This window comes from Nematolebias whitei, chromosome 5 (genome assembly GCF_014905685.2).
Source record: "Nematolebias whitei isolate Nwh7 chromosome 5, NemWhi1, whole genome shotgun sequence".
NCBI classification, from domain to species: Eukaryota; Metazoa; Chordata; class Actinopteri; order Cyprinodontiformes; family Rivulidae; genus Nematolebias; species Nematolebias whitei.
Genome location: NC_056502.1, coordinates 46,540,240 through 46,553,292, shown reverse-complemented (window position 1 = coordinate 46,553,292; position 13,053 = coordinate 46,540,240). Strand labels below are relative to the sequence as shown.

The following is a 13,053-nucleotide window of genomic DNA, read 5'->3' as shown; positions in this document are numbered from 1 at the left end:
ATACATATTTGTTTTCTTTTTTTTTTAATTATTAAAATACTAAAATAAACTACTTACTACTTGTACTCCTATTCCTACTTCGAGGTTTTTCCACTTATTGTGGGGCTTCAGGGTACGGATCCCTCTCGATAAACGAGAGACTAGTTTATTATCTTTTACCCGCTTTTTCATTTTTTGGGCCGCAGGGGGTCACTGGTGCCCATATGGGCAGCTGTGGTTGGGTGGCTGTGACTGAGTGGTTAGAGCAGTCGTCCTCCAATGTGAGAGTTGGGTGTTCAAATCCACCAGCAGTCACATGCTGAAGTGTCCCTGGGCAAGACACTGAACCCTTCATTACCTCTGATGTGTGTCCCATCAGTGTGAATGTAATCTAAAGCACTGATTAGTCTCATTAGAATGATTTGTTCAATTAGCTTTGTGGAGATCTAGTAGAGTGCTGTATGAATGGGTAAATGACGACACAGATTGTAGTGTAAAGCGCTTTGAGTATCTTGAAATAAGATAGAAAGGCGTTATGTAAGTACAGTCCATTAACCATTTACTATGTCCAGCAGTCACTGTGGAAGTAGCGGGGGACACCCTGGACAGGTCTCCAGTCCAGCGAAGTGCTCTGTTAGGAAAATATGGAACACTAAGATCTATTATATAAGATGGAGCTAGGTTGTTGAATGTCTCACATTGAAGGTTAGAAGTAAGATTTTAAAGTTGATTCTGAATTTGACAGGGAGCTAATGGAGAGAAGCTAAGACTGGAGAAATATGATGTCTTATCAGAGCTCTGGCAGCAGCATTCATGATCAGCAGAAGGCTGAGTCTGATCACTAACATGAGTGTTTTTGTGTGTAGGTCTCAGAGGAAGCAGCTAGTCACACGTTTCACCCACCACAGAACGTTGTCGGGGGCAGAGGCTGTCAACGCACTACGACCGTTTTACTTTGCTGTCCATCCAGACTTCTTCGGTCAATATCCCAGAGAACGGGTAAGTCTAAATAAATTATCCAAAAAAGTTCAATCTGGTCCTCTGGACATTCAAAAAAACAAAAAACAAAACAAAGCAAAAAAATATAGAAACGTTTTGTCTCATCTGAGAGACTTCCTCAGTCTGAGGTGCTGTATTCAGCTCAGTCTATTAAATAGCACATTCTCAGAGTGGATCAACCAGTTTGCTGCTGACAACCTAAACCAGCTACTCACATGGTCAAGAAGGACCATCAGCCTAACAATGGATCATTAGCACACTGATGGCTGTTTACTATTCACAGGGGGTTGAGTGATACTAGCAATAACAGCAGTGTAAGAGGGGGACAGTTGGACCCGGAGGCCTCCACCCCTGTTTAATGATGGACAATTTCTTTTCACAAAGATGGCCTCCTTTACTCTTTTCTCAAACCATTGTTCCTCTCTATCAAAGATGTGAACATCTTCATCCCTGAAAGAGTGACCGCTGGCCTGGAGATGAGTGTACATCACAGAATCCTGGCCTGATGATGTTGATCTTCTGTGCTGGGCCATCCTTTTGGCCAGTGGCTGTTTAGTTTCCCCAATGTTAGACTGATCACAGCCCTCCTGACACTGAACAGCATACACAATATTACTCTGTTTGTGCTGGGGGACTGGATCTTTGGGATGAACCAGTCTTTGCCGTAATGTATTTTGGGGTTTAAAAGCCCCTGGGACGTTATGTTTAGAAAATAAACGTCTCAGTTTCTCTGATACTCCCTCAACATATAGAATGACCACTGGTCTGGGTTCCTCCTTTTCACCTGATGGCTGACTGGAGTCCTGTTTGGTTTCTTCTCTGCTTTCAGGAAGGCCCAGTTAGGATATCCACATTGCTCTAGAGCCTGTCTTGTGTAGGATTTCTCCTTCTTCCTGGCTCCTGAGTTAGTGGGGATGCTGTCTGCTCTGTGATACAGAGTCCTGATGACTCCTAACTTGTGCTCCAAAGGGTGATGGGAGTCAAACTGCAAATACTGGTCTGTGTGGGTGGGTTTGCGGTACACCTCGGTTTGCAAATGTCCAAATGAGGAATGCACTCACCACTCTTAGCAAGGACAAAAACATCATCATTCTCCCAGCAGACAAAGGAAGGTGCACAGTGATTTTGAACCAGAAAGACTATGTAGTGAACTAGGCCTCCGACCTCAACCTGTCTCTGAAGACTTTCAGGGGACAAGAACTGTTATTTCATTGATCTGAATCTAGAAATACAAATTATCTCATCAAGAGACTATTTAATTGTATCCTGAATTAATAAATTGAAAGAACACTCTTCCTTTTTACATTATCATTACTATTTTAAGATATCTTGATAATCCAAAGTGTGTTTAGTTCAAACCATTTCTAAATGTTGAAGTGAACCACTCATTTAAATCAACTGTGAAACAGTATTAATGATTTTTAAACCTCATTAGACTTGGAAATCAAGTTAAATGTCTATTTACAAAGTAATTGTGCATTTTGATCTTCTTTCTGAATTAGTGGATTTGATGTCGGTCAGAAGTAAGGCATGTCGGTCAGAAGTCAGAAAGCAAGTTATGAGAACGAAGTGCCTTGTTTGAAAACTCTCAGACAGTAAATAAGAAGCTGGCACCTGCAAAGTTTCTCACTTCTTCAAAATATTTTTTCTCGTCTGTAACTAACCGTTCTTAAACATTTCTGCTGTCTATTGACTTTTAATAACCCTCTGACATCACTGAAACACCGCCCCTGCTGGTTGTTTCAACCAATCAGGAAGTACCAAGTGACAGGAAGTGAGTACTCTTTAAAAAGTCAACACTTCCTGGGACTATTCAGTCTTCTTTCAGTCTTCCTCGAGTCTTTGAAGTCTTTCAGTTCTTCCACTATGAAGTCTTCCCAGGAGTCTTCCACTTCTGAGTGGAATTTCTGACTGGAGTCTTACTGAGGGTTCCTAAGGAACTTTCAGATTTAATCAATAGCTGATGGATTTGACCATGAGACAAGGGTCCGTCCATCCCAGCGGAGTCACAGTCGCTGTGAACTCACCCGGGCGTAACGCCCTACAACTTCGAAAGAAGCTTGTTCTGTTGAACGGAGTACATCGTCATGACTTTGGACGATGACCAGCCACCCTGACCGAAGACGCTGAAAGGTAGCGTGCAAAGGGACCTCTATACTGGAGCTGATCCATCCACTGCAAAGGTGAAGAGATGTCACGAGTTGTCACGCACTAAGTGGACCGGGGGTTAAGCTGGTGTTGAAAGAAGAGTGTTAATTCTGGTCAACAAACATCCATCTTCCTTCATCAATCTTCCTCTTTAAATCTATGTCTTCTCTTTAAACTTTTCTATTCGCCAGTAATCTAGATGCCTTCAGAGGTGAATCGGCCTCAATCAGTAATGTTCTGTTGTCTTGTTAGTAAATCATGACAAGTTTATTAATCAGAAACAGATCAGCAAATCAATGTGTACATGTTTTGATGTTAAATTTTGATTCTGTTAAATAAATGACCGCATTTATTCTGATGGGTCAAAGATAAAATGGCGTCTCATGTCACTGATTAAACAATCCACTCACAGTTATCTTGGTCACATGGCATTAATTTAACTCGAAAAAGAAAATAATCCGTTGTAATTTACAATCAATACTCTTTGTGCTTGAACTAGCTTTAAGAATAATTAATTAGTAGTGAAGCTAACAGCAAAGCTGGCCTGACTTACTACAACTATCATGAGAAAGTTATGACACTCCTTAGTGACTTAACTACTTATGAACCTCTGAAAAGAGATCCAGGAAGTGGTTACAAGAAGAAGTTAATAGATTGCCTGAAAAATTTGGAGCAGGACAAGGCTATTGACCGTATTCTGTACCACAGACTTTACCCAGGGAAGGCCACACCTAGTCTGTATGGTTTACCTAAAATCCACAAACAAGGTGTACCTTTAAGACCAATTGTTAGCATGATTAACTCTGTCACTTACAATGTTTCCAAATATCTGGCGTCTGTACTCTTCCCTTTAGTTGGCAGCTCAGAACACCACATACAGGTACACCACGGACTTTGTGGATAAGGTGAGGGATGTCATCATGGAGACTGATGAAACAATGGTTTCTTTTGATGTCACATCACTCTTTACGTGCATTCCTGTTGATGATGCAGTAGAGGTGGTCAGTTTAAGATTAAAATCAGACACCACTCTGAGCAGCAGGACCACGCTTTCCACAGAACAACTGTGTCAATTCTTGAAACTGTGCCTGCAGTCAACCTACTTCACATATGGGGAGCAATATTCTAGGCAGAAACATGGATGTGCTATGGGGTCTCCAGTTTCTCCTATTGTTGCCAACCTGTACATGGAGGAGGTAGAAAAGAGAGCCTTGACGTCCTTTTCAGGGACACCACCAAGTCATTGGTTCAGGTATGTTGATAACACCTGGGTTAAAATTAAATCTCAGGAAGTCCAACATTTTACTGACCACATCAACTCTGTGGATAAATACATAAAGTTCACACGAGCAGATGTAAAAAATGGCAGGTTGGCTTTCTTGGACTGTGAGGTCTCAGTCTCTGATAGAGGACATTTGCAAACCGAGGTGTACCGCAAACCCACCCACACAGACCAGTATTTGCAGTTTGACTCCCATCACCCTTAGGAGCACAAGTTCGGAGTCATCAGGACTCTGAATCACAGAGCAGACAGCATCCCCACTAACTCAGGAGCCAGGCAGAAGGAGAAATTCTACACAAGACAGGCTCTAGAGCAATGTGGATATCCTAACTGGGCCTTCCTGAAAGCAGAGAAGAAACCAAACAGGACTCCAGTCAGCCATCAGGTGAAAAGGAGGAACCCAGACCCAGACCAGTGGTCATTCCATATGTTGAGGGAGTATCAGAGAAATTGAGACGTTTATTTTCTAAACATAACGTCCCAGTGGCTTTTAAACCCCAAAATACATTATGGCAAAGACTGGTTCATCCCAAAGATCCAGTCCCCCGGCACTAACAGAGTAATATTGTGTATGCTGTTCAGTGTCAGGAGAGCTGTGATCAGTCTTACATCGGGGAAACTAAACAGCCACTGGCCAAAAGGATGGCCCAGCACAGAAGATCAACATCATCAGGCCAGGATTCTGCGGTCTACACTCATCTCCAAGCCAGCGGTCACTCTTTCAGGGATGAAGATGTTCACATCCTGGACAGAGAGGAACGATAGGAACAATGGTTTGAGAGAGGTGTAAAGGCCATCTTTGTGAAAAGAAATCGTCCATCATTAAACAGGGGTGGAGCCTCCGGGTCCAACTGTCCCCCCTTACACTGCTGTTATTGCTAGTATCACTCAACCCCCTGTGAATAGTTAACAGCCATCAGTGTGCTAATGATCCATTGTTAGGCTGATGGTCCTTCTTGACCATGTGAGCAGCTGGTTTTGGTTGTCAGCAGCAAACTGGTTGATCCACTCTGAGAAGATGCTATTTAAGAGACTGATCTGAAAACAGCACCTCAGACTGAGGAAGTCTCTCGGATGAGAGACGAAACGTTTCTATATATTTTTTTGCTTTGTTTTGTTTTTTGCTTTTTTGAATGTCCAGAGGACCAGATTGAACTTTTTTGGATTTTTCTACCAGGATTATTGAGCATGCATCAAGATATCTAAGAAATTAGTTTTTAACTTTTTCCAAGCAAAACAGGTTTCAAATGATTAGAACCCACCTTCAATATCATCTTTAAACTTACTTTTTTTGTTTGTGTGTCGGAATTTTAAGAGTAAGAAAAAGAACACCATGTCTGAAACACGAACATCTACCACCTGTAGGTTCAGCAACGTTTCTCCAACCGCAGGTCATGATAAGCGCGTCAGAGTTAATGAGGTGTATGCACAGTCCCTTGTGGTTCTGTTTTTCTGTATCTGCACTCAGCTCTGTGTATGCTCAGGTCAGCCAGTCTCTGTGAGAGTCCCACACTGAATGCTTCCTAGAACAGGAACCTAAGTGCTCCACTGTGGATGTAACACTGGGAAAAGCCACCATATTGTTGCCCATTAGTTTGTCAGGCTCCAGGTCAGTTCAGCCTTTTGTCAAAATGTGCTTTTGCTGCTTTAGTCACTGTTCCCAGAATTTTAGGTACAAAAAGGAGTTACCTGCCTCAGGTCTCTTCATATCACCTTCATCCACCTCATATCTGTATGAAATTACATCAAACATTCAGAAAGAAATCTCTGGATGTTGCATCTATTCCACAACTTCACTTCAAAAACTTTATTTTTATTTTTTAACAGGAAGTGAACGAGAATTCATTAAAGAGATTAAACGGATATCTGGAAAACCTTCAGAAGTCAGACTCTAAATCAGTCCGGCCCATGACGCTAACTTTCTTTGTCAGAGAAACAAAGGACAACAGTGATGTTCAACCAGACATGCTCACCTCAGGTACAGTTTGTTTAGACATTTCTTTTTTTTTAAGAGTAAGGCTCTGATTTCAGAGATCTTGAAGCATGAAATTTGTTTAACAGGTTTTCGATCAGTGAGTTTCATCTTGCAAACTCAGGATGTCCTGAGCACTGTGATAAACATTCTGGCTTCCTGCAGCCTGCCTGTGGAGCACTTGAAGGGACTTAAAGGAAGTTCTCAGACATCTCATAGTGCACCTGAGGCTGGACTGTTTTTCTACAGACCTATTAAATGGGACAAAAGCTACTACAGCTTCACTGGCTTCAGAGACCCTGAGGAAGAGCTGCATCAGGCCAGGACAGTAGAGCCCACACTCAGGTTAGTCTCTAACCCTGAACTAAGAGGTCAGTTAGGAACAGGTGTTGGAGCTAAAAATTGTCTTTCATACAGATTAAAAGGACTGACACACACACTCTCAGCATCTCCTGCAGGTTCCACTCTTCTTGTATGCCCGTGTTGGCACATATAAAAAAAAGTTTTACTTTAAATTAAATATATATTTGGTTTTTAAGAAATTAAGAGTTAAAAAAAGTATATTTTTATGTTTGGGAGGTTCTACACATCCTAAATAGCTTGAAGGTAAAGAAAAAAAATCACCCAGCTAAAGCTTGGGATTCAAGAGGATGAAAGTGCCTTGCTTAGGGGTGCCAGTGTATGTGTGTGTGTGTGTGTGGGGGGGGGATTCAGGGGGGCAATAGCCCCTTCTTGATGGTACCCACAATGCTTGGTCTTTAATATTTACGGTAACTAACTAGTGTTTTGCAATTTATGAAGCTAATGGTGTAATTCTATAACTTCTCATCACCTTCGATGCCTAACTAAAATTCTGTTTATTTTTCAGTTCAGTTTATTTAAGTTCAAGTTCAAGTTGGAGTAGGTTTTATTATCATTCGCATCACATGCGGTACATGAGGTGGAACAAAATTGTGTACACAGGGTCCCAGTTACATCCAATTATAGCAAAAATATAATCTGTAAAAAGAAATGGTAATAAGGATCCAAGGTATAAACTAAGAAATAGGCTAAACATTAATAGTGCAAAACAATATGCTGAAAAACATCAGCACGAACATGAGTATGTGTGAGCAGATGAGTATGAATGAATACAGCAGCATGAGATCAGCAGCATGGATAATCAGCAGTACATACTATCCCCAATCAAAGTGACATTACAGTAATTTTTTTTCACAGTGATAATCCTGATTTATGAGTCTTAACAGCTTCAGGGTAGAAGCCATTATGGGTGGGGAGGGGGGTAGTGGAGTGCTATGTTTGTATTGCTCCCCAGGTACATTGCTCCCCTGATTCCACTCCCCATCCAGAAGGGGTGGAGTTGCGTTGGGGGTGTGGGAATTGGTAAGCGGGGTGCTCAGTTCTGTTGACAGCAGTGGTGCAGTATACATTTTTGTAGTGGGTATACTGTGCTTAGAAGCCAAAATACTCTGGTTAGTACAGTGTAATCATCAGTTTATTTTGATTTCCCCGAATCACTTCTCTAGGAAGCGGAAGATAATGGATGAATGGATGGATGGATGGATGGATATACGTTATACACACACACACACACACACACATATTTATTATGATAAGTAATTTTATTTTTAGTTAAAGTAAATTAGACAAGGGGCAGCACGGTGGCACAACTGGTAGAGCTGCTGCCTCTCAGCGAGCAGGTCCTTGGTTCAACCCCCGGTCCAGGGGCCTTTCTGGGTGGAGTTTGCATGTTCTCTCCGTGCATGCGTGGGTTTTCTCCGGGTGCTCCGGTTTCCTCCCACAGACCAAAAACATGCACGTTAGGCTGATTGGTAACTCTAAATTGTCCCTAGATGTGAGTGAGAGAGTGAATGGTTGTTTGTCTCGTTTGTCTCTATGTGTCCCTGTGATGGACTTGCGACCTGTCCAGGGTGTACCCCGCCCCTCGCACAGTGATTGCTGGACATGGGCACCAGTGACCCCCGTGACCCAAAACGGAATAAACGGGTAAAGATAATGGATGGATAAATTAGACAAAATATGAAAGTTCTTTAGGCTTTAAGTGGCTCATGTAAATATAAATGTTTTAAATGAAGTGTTTTTGTTTTTTTACAATTTGTGTTGTTTGAAAAAAATAAATTTAATGTAATGTGACCAAGAATCGTTTAATAAAGGTTTTGCTGTTTATTGCTCCCAAAACTTGGAACTAGTGGCTTCAAACGTTACTACTTTTGAAACGTTAAAATATAAATATCCGGTCTAAACTTTTATTCTGAAAACCCACCTGCCCTAGTATCAGTGATGCTCTGCATCACTCCCGCTAGCTTCACATAGCTGGAGGGCTCAAGTGGCACACGCGCCTGGCAGAATACAAGCAGACTGTCCTCCCCCCCCAAAAAAAAAGAAAGAAGAGGGACACCGCTGTTCTGTGAGGGCGTTTGCAACGCATTTTGCCCCGACATTTCAATATAATGACATGTGCAATGATATGTCACATATCACTGGGCACTTTTAAGTGGGTATACAGAAATTCCAAACCTTTTCTAGTGTGTGTATGGCGTATACCAGCGTATCGCGTAGACTACACCACTGGTTGACGGTAGGACACCCTTCTTGAATAATGGAAGGGGAAACACTGAGTTCTCTATCTAAGAAAGCCTGCAGATTGTGTTGAGTCTTCACTTCATCACAGTCTCCTATCCTGAGCAAGCACAAAGGAGACAGTGGAAAGGAAAAACTCCCTTTAAACAGGAAGAAACCTCCTGCGGAACCAGGCTCAGGACAAGCAGCCATCTGCTTTGACTGGCTGGGTTTGAGAGGTCGGGAAGAAGGATCAGATACACAATGGCAGGTCCAATTGTACTTTCTATTGGAGGAAAGACAAAAACACATGTTAAGGTAGAAATGATTACAAATACAAACAGGTAGAGTAGAGCAAGTAAGGACAGCAGCAGAATGAGGAAATGTGGTCAGTTTGCCCTCCAGAAGTCTAAGCCTATAGCAGCATAACTGAAGGATAGCTTAGGAAACCCAAGCCGACCCTAACTATAGGGTCGGCTGTAACTAGGATTTAAGTATATGCCGTGTTTCAGTAGGAAATCCATGCAAGTCTTTTTACATGAAGTCCCTGGTAACTTTTTTAATGTAGGGGTTAAAAGACATATCCTGATTAAAAATAACATCAAGTTCTATTTCATATAGGCTTCGTCCTTTAATGCTATCGCTAGTGGGTTTATCCCGTCGCGCGCAGCGCAGCACTGAAGACTTTTGTCCACACCCACCTGCTGTGTGGGCCTCAACACCGGTCCGTATAAATTATGGTGAGACCGGGTAATCGGCTCCCATTTTTTCTTCAGCCAGCTAGCTAGCACTGTCAGAAGAACGAAGAAGGAAAAGTTGTCCAGCTTTGACCGGCACAAGCTTTGCTAAGGATGCCTGGGTCTCCACCACGCCAACCTCCTGCCGTCCCGGTGAGCTCTTCCTCCCCGAGGAGAAGCAGAGACGAGCAGTCTTGTTCAAGGTAAGTGCTGAGGAGTGCTTTTCCATGGCAGGCTGCTACCCGCTGGACGACGCCATCGCCTTTTCTAACCTTTTTTCCTAGCGGTGAATCGGATGGTTCCCTCGAAAAAGGCAATGTTAGCAGCAGCTCAGCTGAGTGTTTTTTCCATGGAGGGCCACTACTCGCTGGACGAGGCCACCACCTTTTCTAAGGTGTTTTCCTCACGGTGAATCGGATGAATCCTTCGAAAAAGGCGTTGTTGGCAGCAGCTCCGCTGAGTGTTTTTTCTATGGAGGGCCGCTACTCGCTGGACGACGCCACTGCCTTTTCTAACGTGTTTTCCTCACGGTGAATCGGATGATTCCTTCGAAAAAGGCGTTGTTGGCAGCGGCTCCACTGAGTGTTTGTCCGTGGCGGGCCGTTACTCGCTGGACGACACCATCGCCTTTTCCAACGTTTTTTACTCGTGGTGAATCGGCCGATTCCCTCGAAAAAGGCGAAGTTAGCAGTAGCTCCGCCGAGTGTTTTTTTCCATGGAGGGCCGCTACTCGCTGGACGACACCACTGCCTTTTCTAACATGTTTTCCTCGCGGTGAATCGGATGATTCCCTCGAAAAAGGCGATGCGGGCAGCAGCTCCGCTGAGTCTTTTTTTCCATGGTGGGACATTACGCGCGGGACGCCGCCACCGCCTTTCTTTGACGCAGAGTCATGCAGTGAATCAGATGACTCTTCCGAGAAAGGTGATGCTGGAAACAACCTCACTGCCCCTTCCCTCCTAGAAGCGTAATAATAGAAGAAAAGCGGTCGAACGGCTGCTCAGCCACCTCGGGTCTTCCCACGTCGGCGACCACACCGCTCCCAGCTGTCAGCGCCCTCCTCTCGGAGTTGCTCGGCATAATCCAGGAGGCTGCTAACACAAAGGGACTTTCCGTCCCTCGCCTCCCTCCGCCCTGATAGAATGATCTGGTGGGAAGGTTTGGCTCCGCCCAAGCTTTTCACCCTGATCCCATCTGGCCTCGCTGTCCAGCTGTGACGTCACATTGGAACGAGGCTGCAGCTGGGCCCGGCAAGCTGAAGACATCCGTCTCCATCGCCTCCATCTCCAGAGTGGAGGGGTTTTACCGATGGGTGTTTTTTTTTCCCCTCAGTTCTCTCCCCTGGAGCCAAGCCTGGCAGAGGTGCTTGGGGCAAAAACTTCCAGGATGGACCGGCAACCTATCCCTCCAGGAAAGCATGACCAGAGGGTGACAAAGCTCTCCAACCGAGCTCACCAGTGCACATCCCAGGCGGTCGCGGCGAACAACAACATCGCTCTGCTGGCCTACAGCATCTCAAAGAGGCTGGAGGAAGCAGACCTGCTGGAGGAAACAACGAGCTCTCTCTGTAAAGCCGCTGACGTCATCTTAAACATGTGTGCCATCTCTGTGGTCTGCCTGTCCCGCATCACCGCCCGGATGACCATGATCCAGAGGACCACCTGGTTCCGCCTTTCGCCATCCTTGTCCGAGAGGCTGCAGAAAGACCTGCTGGAGGGCCCCAACATCCCAGAGGAGTTGTTCAGGGCCAACTTCAGGACCATCCTTGAGAAATCGCAGAGGTCCGAGGAGGTCTCAGAGACTGTACACTATCTGGTGACGTCACAGTCCTCCTCCCGCCCCTCCGGCCGCTGGAGAGACTGCCTTGGCCAGTAATGGCAGCAGAGGCACTCCACAGCTGTAGCAGCAATTTCACACTCCACTCCTCCGCCGGCCCCCTCCACCAGGTAACAAATCCTTGAGGGGAAGGTATGCGTTTTTTGATGATGTATGTTTTGATATAAAACAGAAACACCTCTGAAAGTAAAGTTTTCGTCTGAGACTGTCAGATCAGCTGATCTCACAGCTGCCTCTCTTCACTTATTCCCCACACAGAACGAGCCAGTAACTTCTAAACAGCGTTTTAAATGGCACCGAAGTTCAGTAAATATCACAAAACACTTGTCTGCCACGTCAGCTAAAATGATGTTTTTTCAACAGACCGAGTCTGGTAAAATCCCTAGTTTTCAGCCAGAGGCCATTTTTAATTTTTGCTGTTTTCTGCCCACTCACAGTAAAGTGGGAGTAAACGTCTTTCTCCACGACAGCTACAGCCTCCACCAAAACAGCGTCTCACTCAGAAAGCGCTCAGGCCTCCTCTCAGTGCTCGCCGGCTCACCTCAGCAGTAATGTGAGACGGCAGCCTGGGCTCAGCACAGAGGCACACATACAGCCCTTTTTTCTGTCGGAGCCCCCATTGGGTTCCCCCCAGAGAATCTCCGGAGCGAGTGAGGGCAGTAAGGCTTTTTGGTCTGGTTGAGGTTCATGAGAAACATGACACAACACAAAATGTGTGTCCGCTCTCCGATCGTTACTCAGGGAGTGTGTTAACTGGACAGATAGACGGATCGTCTGATCAGCAGGGGTTACATGCTGCAGTTCTCAGCTCAACCCCCACCGTTCAGAGGGATTATAGAGACGGTTCTGTCTTCTCCAGAACAGAGCTTGTCTCTCCAGTCAGAAGTTCAGGAATTTCGGACGAAAAACGTGATTTCCAGAGTTCCCAACGGAGAGAAATTTTTTATTTTTTTTCCTCCCACTCCCTGGTTCAGATAAAAAACCAGAGGGATGATACCCAGTCTCAACCTGTTCATGTTCAGTAATTCGATCATGGGGAGGCAATTCCACATGCTGACAAACAACTGCTGGACATCTAAAAAAGTTAAATCTGGTCCTCTGGACATTCAAAAAAAAACAAAAACAAAGCAAAACAACAAAAAAATGTAGAAACGTTTCGTCTCTCATTCGAGAGACTTCCTCAGTCTGAGGTGCTGTATTCAGCTCAGTCTCTTAAATAGCACCTTCTCAGATTGGATCAACCAGTTTTGCTGCTGACAACCAAAACCAGCTGATCACATGCTCAAGAAGGACCATCAGCCTAACGATGGATCATTAGCACACTGATGGCTGTTTACTATTCACAGAGGGCTGAGTGATACTAGCAATCACAGCATTGCAACCTACTTCACGTATGGGGAGCAATATTATAGGCAGAAACATGGATGTGCTATGGGGTCTCCAGTTTCTCCTATTGTTGCCAACCTGTACATAGAGGAGGTAGAAAAGAGAGCCTTGACGTCCTTTTCAGGGTCACCTCC

At 44.6% G+C, this 13,053-nt stretch overlaps 1 protein-coding gene across 1 annotated transcript in view; it reads left to right on the top strand.

Moving 5' to 3' along the window:
• Positions 1–13,053, top strand: part of tcaim (T cell activation inhibitor, mitochondrial) — a 129,004-nt gene that overhangs the window by 54,844 nt on the left and 61,107 nt on the right. Inside the window, exons 3-5 of the mRNA XM_037676474.1 lie at positions 846–978; positions 6,236–6,386; positions 6,470–6,725. Of these exons, the coding sequence (XP_037532402.1) occupies positions 846–978; positions 6,236–6,386; positions 6,470–6,725 (540 nt within the window). The remainder of the gene's footprint in view (positions 1–845; positions 979–6,235; positions 6,387–6,469; positions 6,726–13,053) is intronic.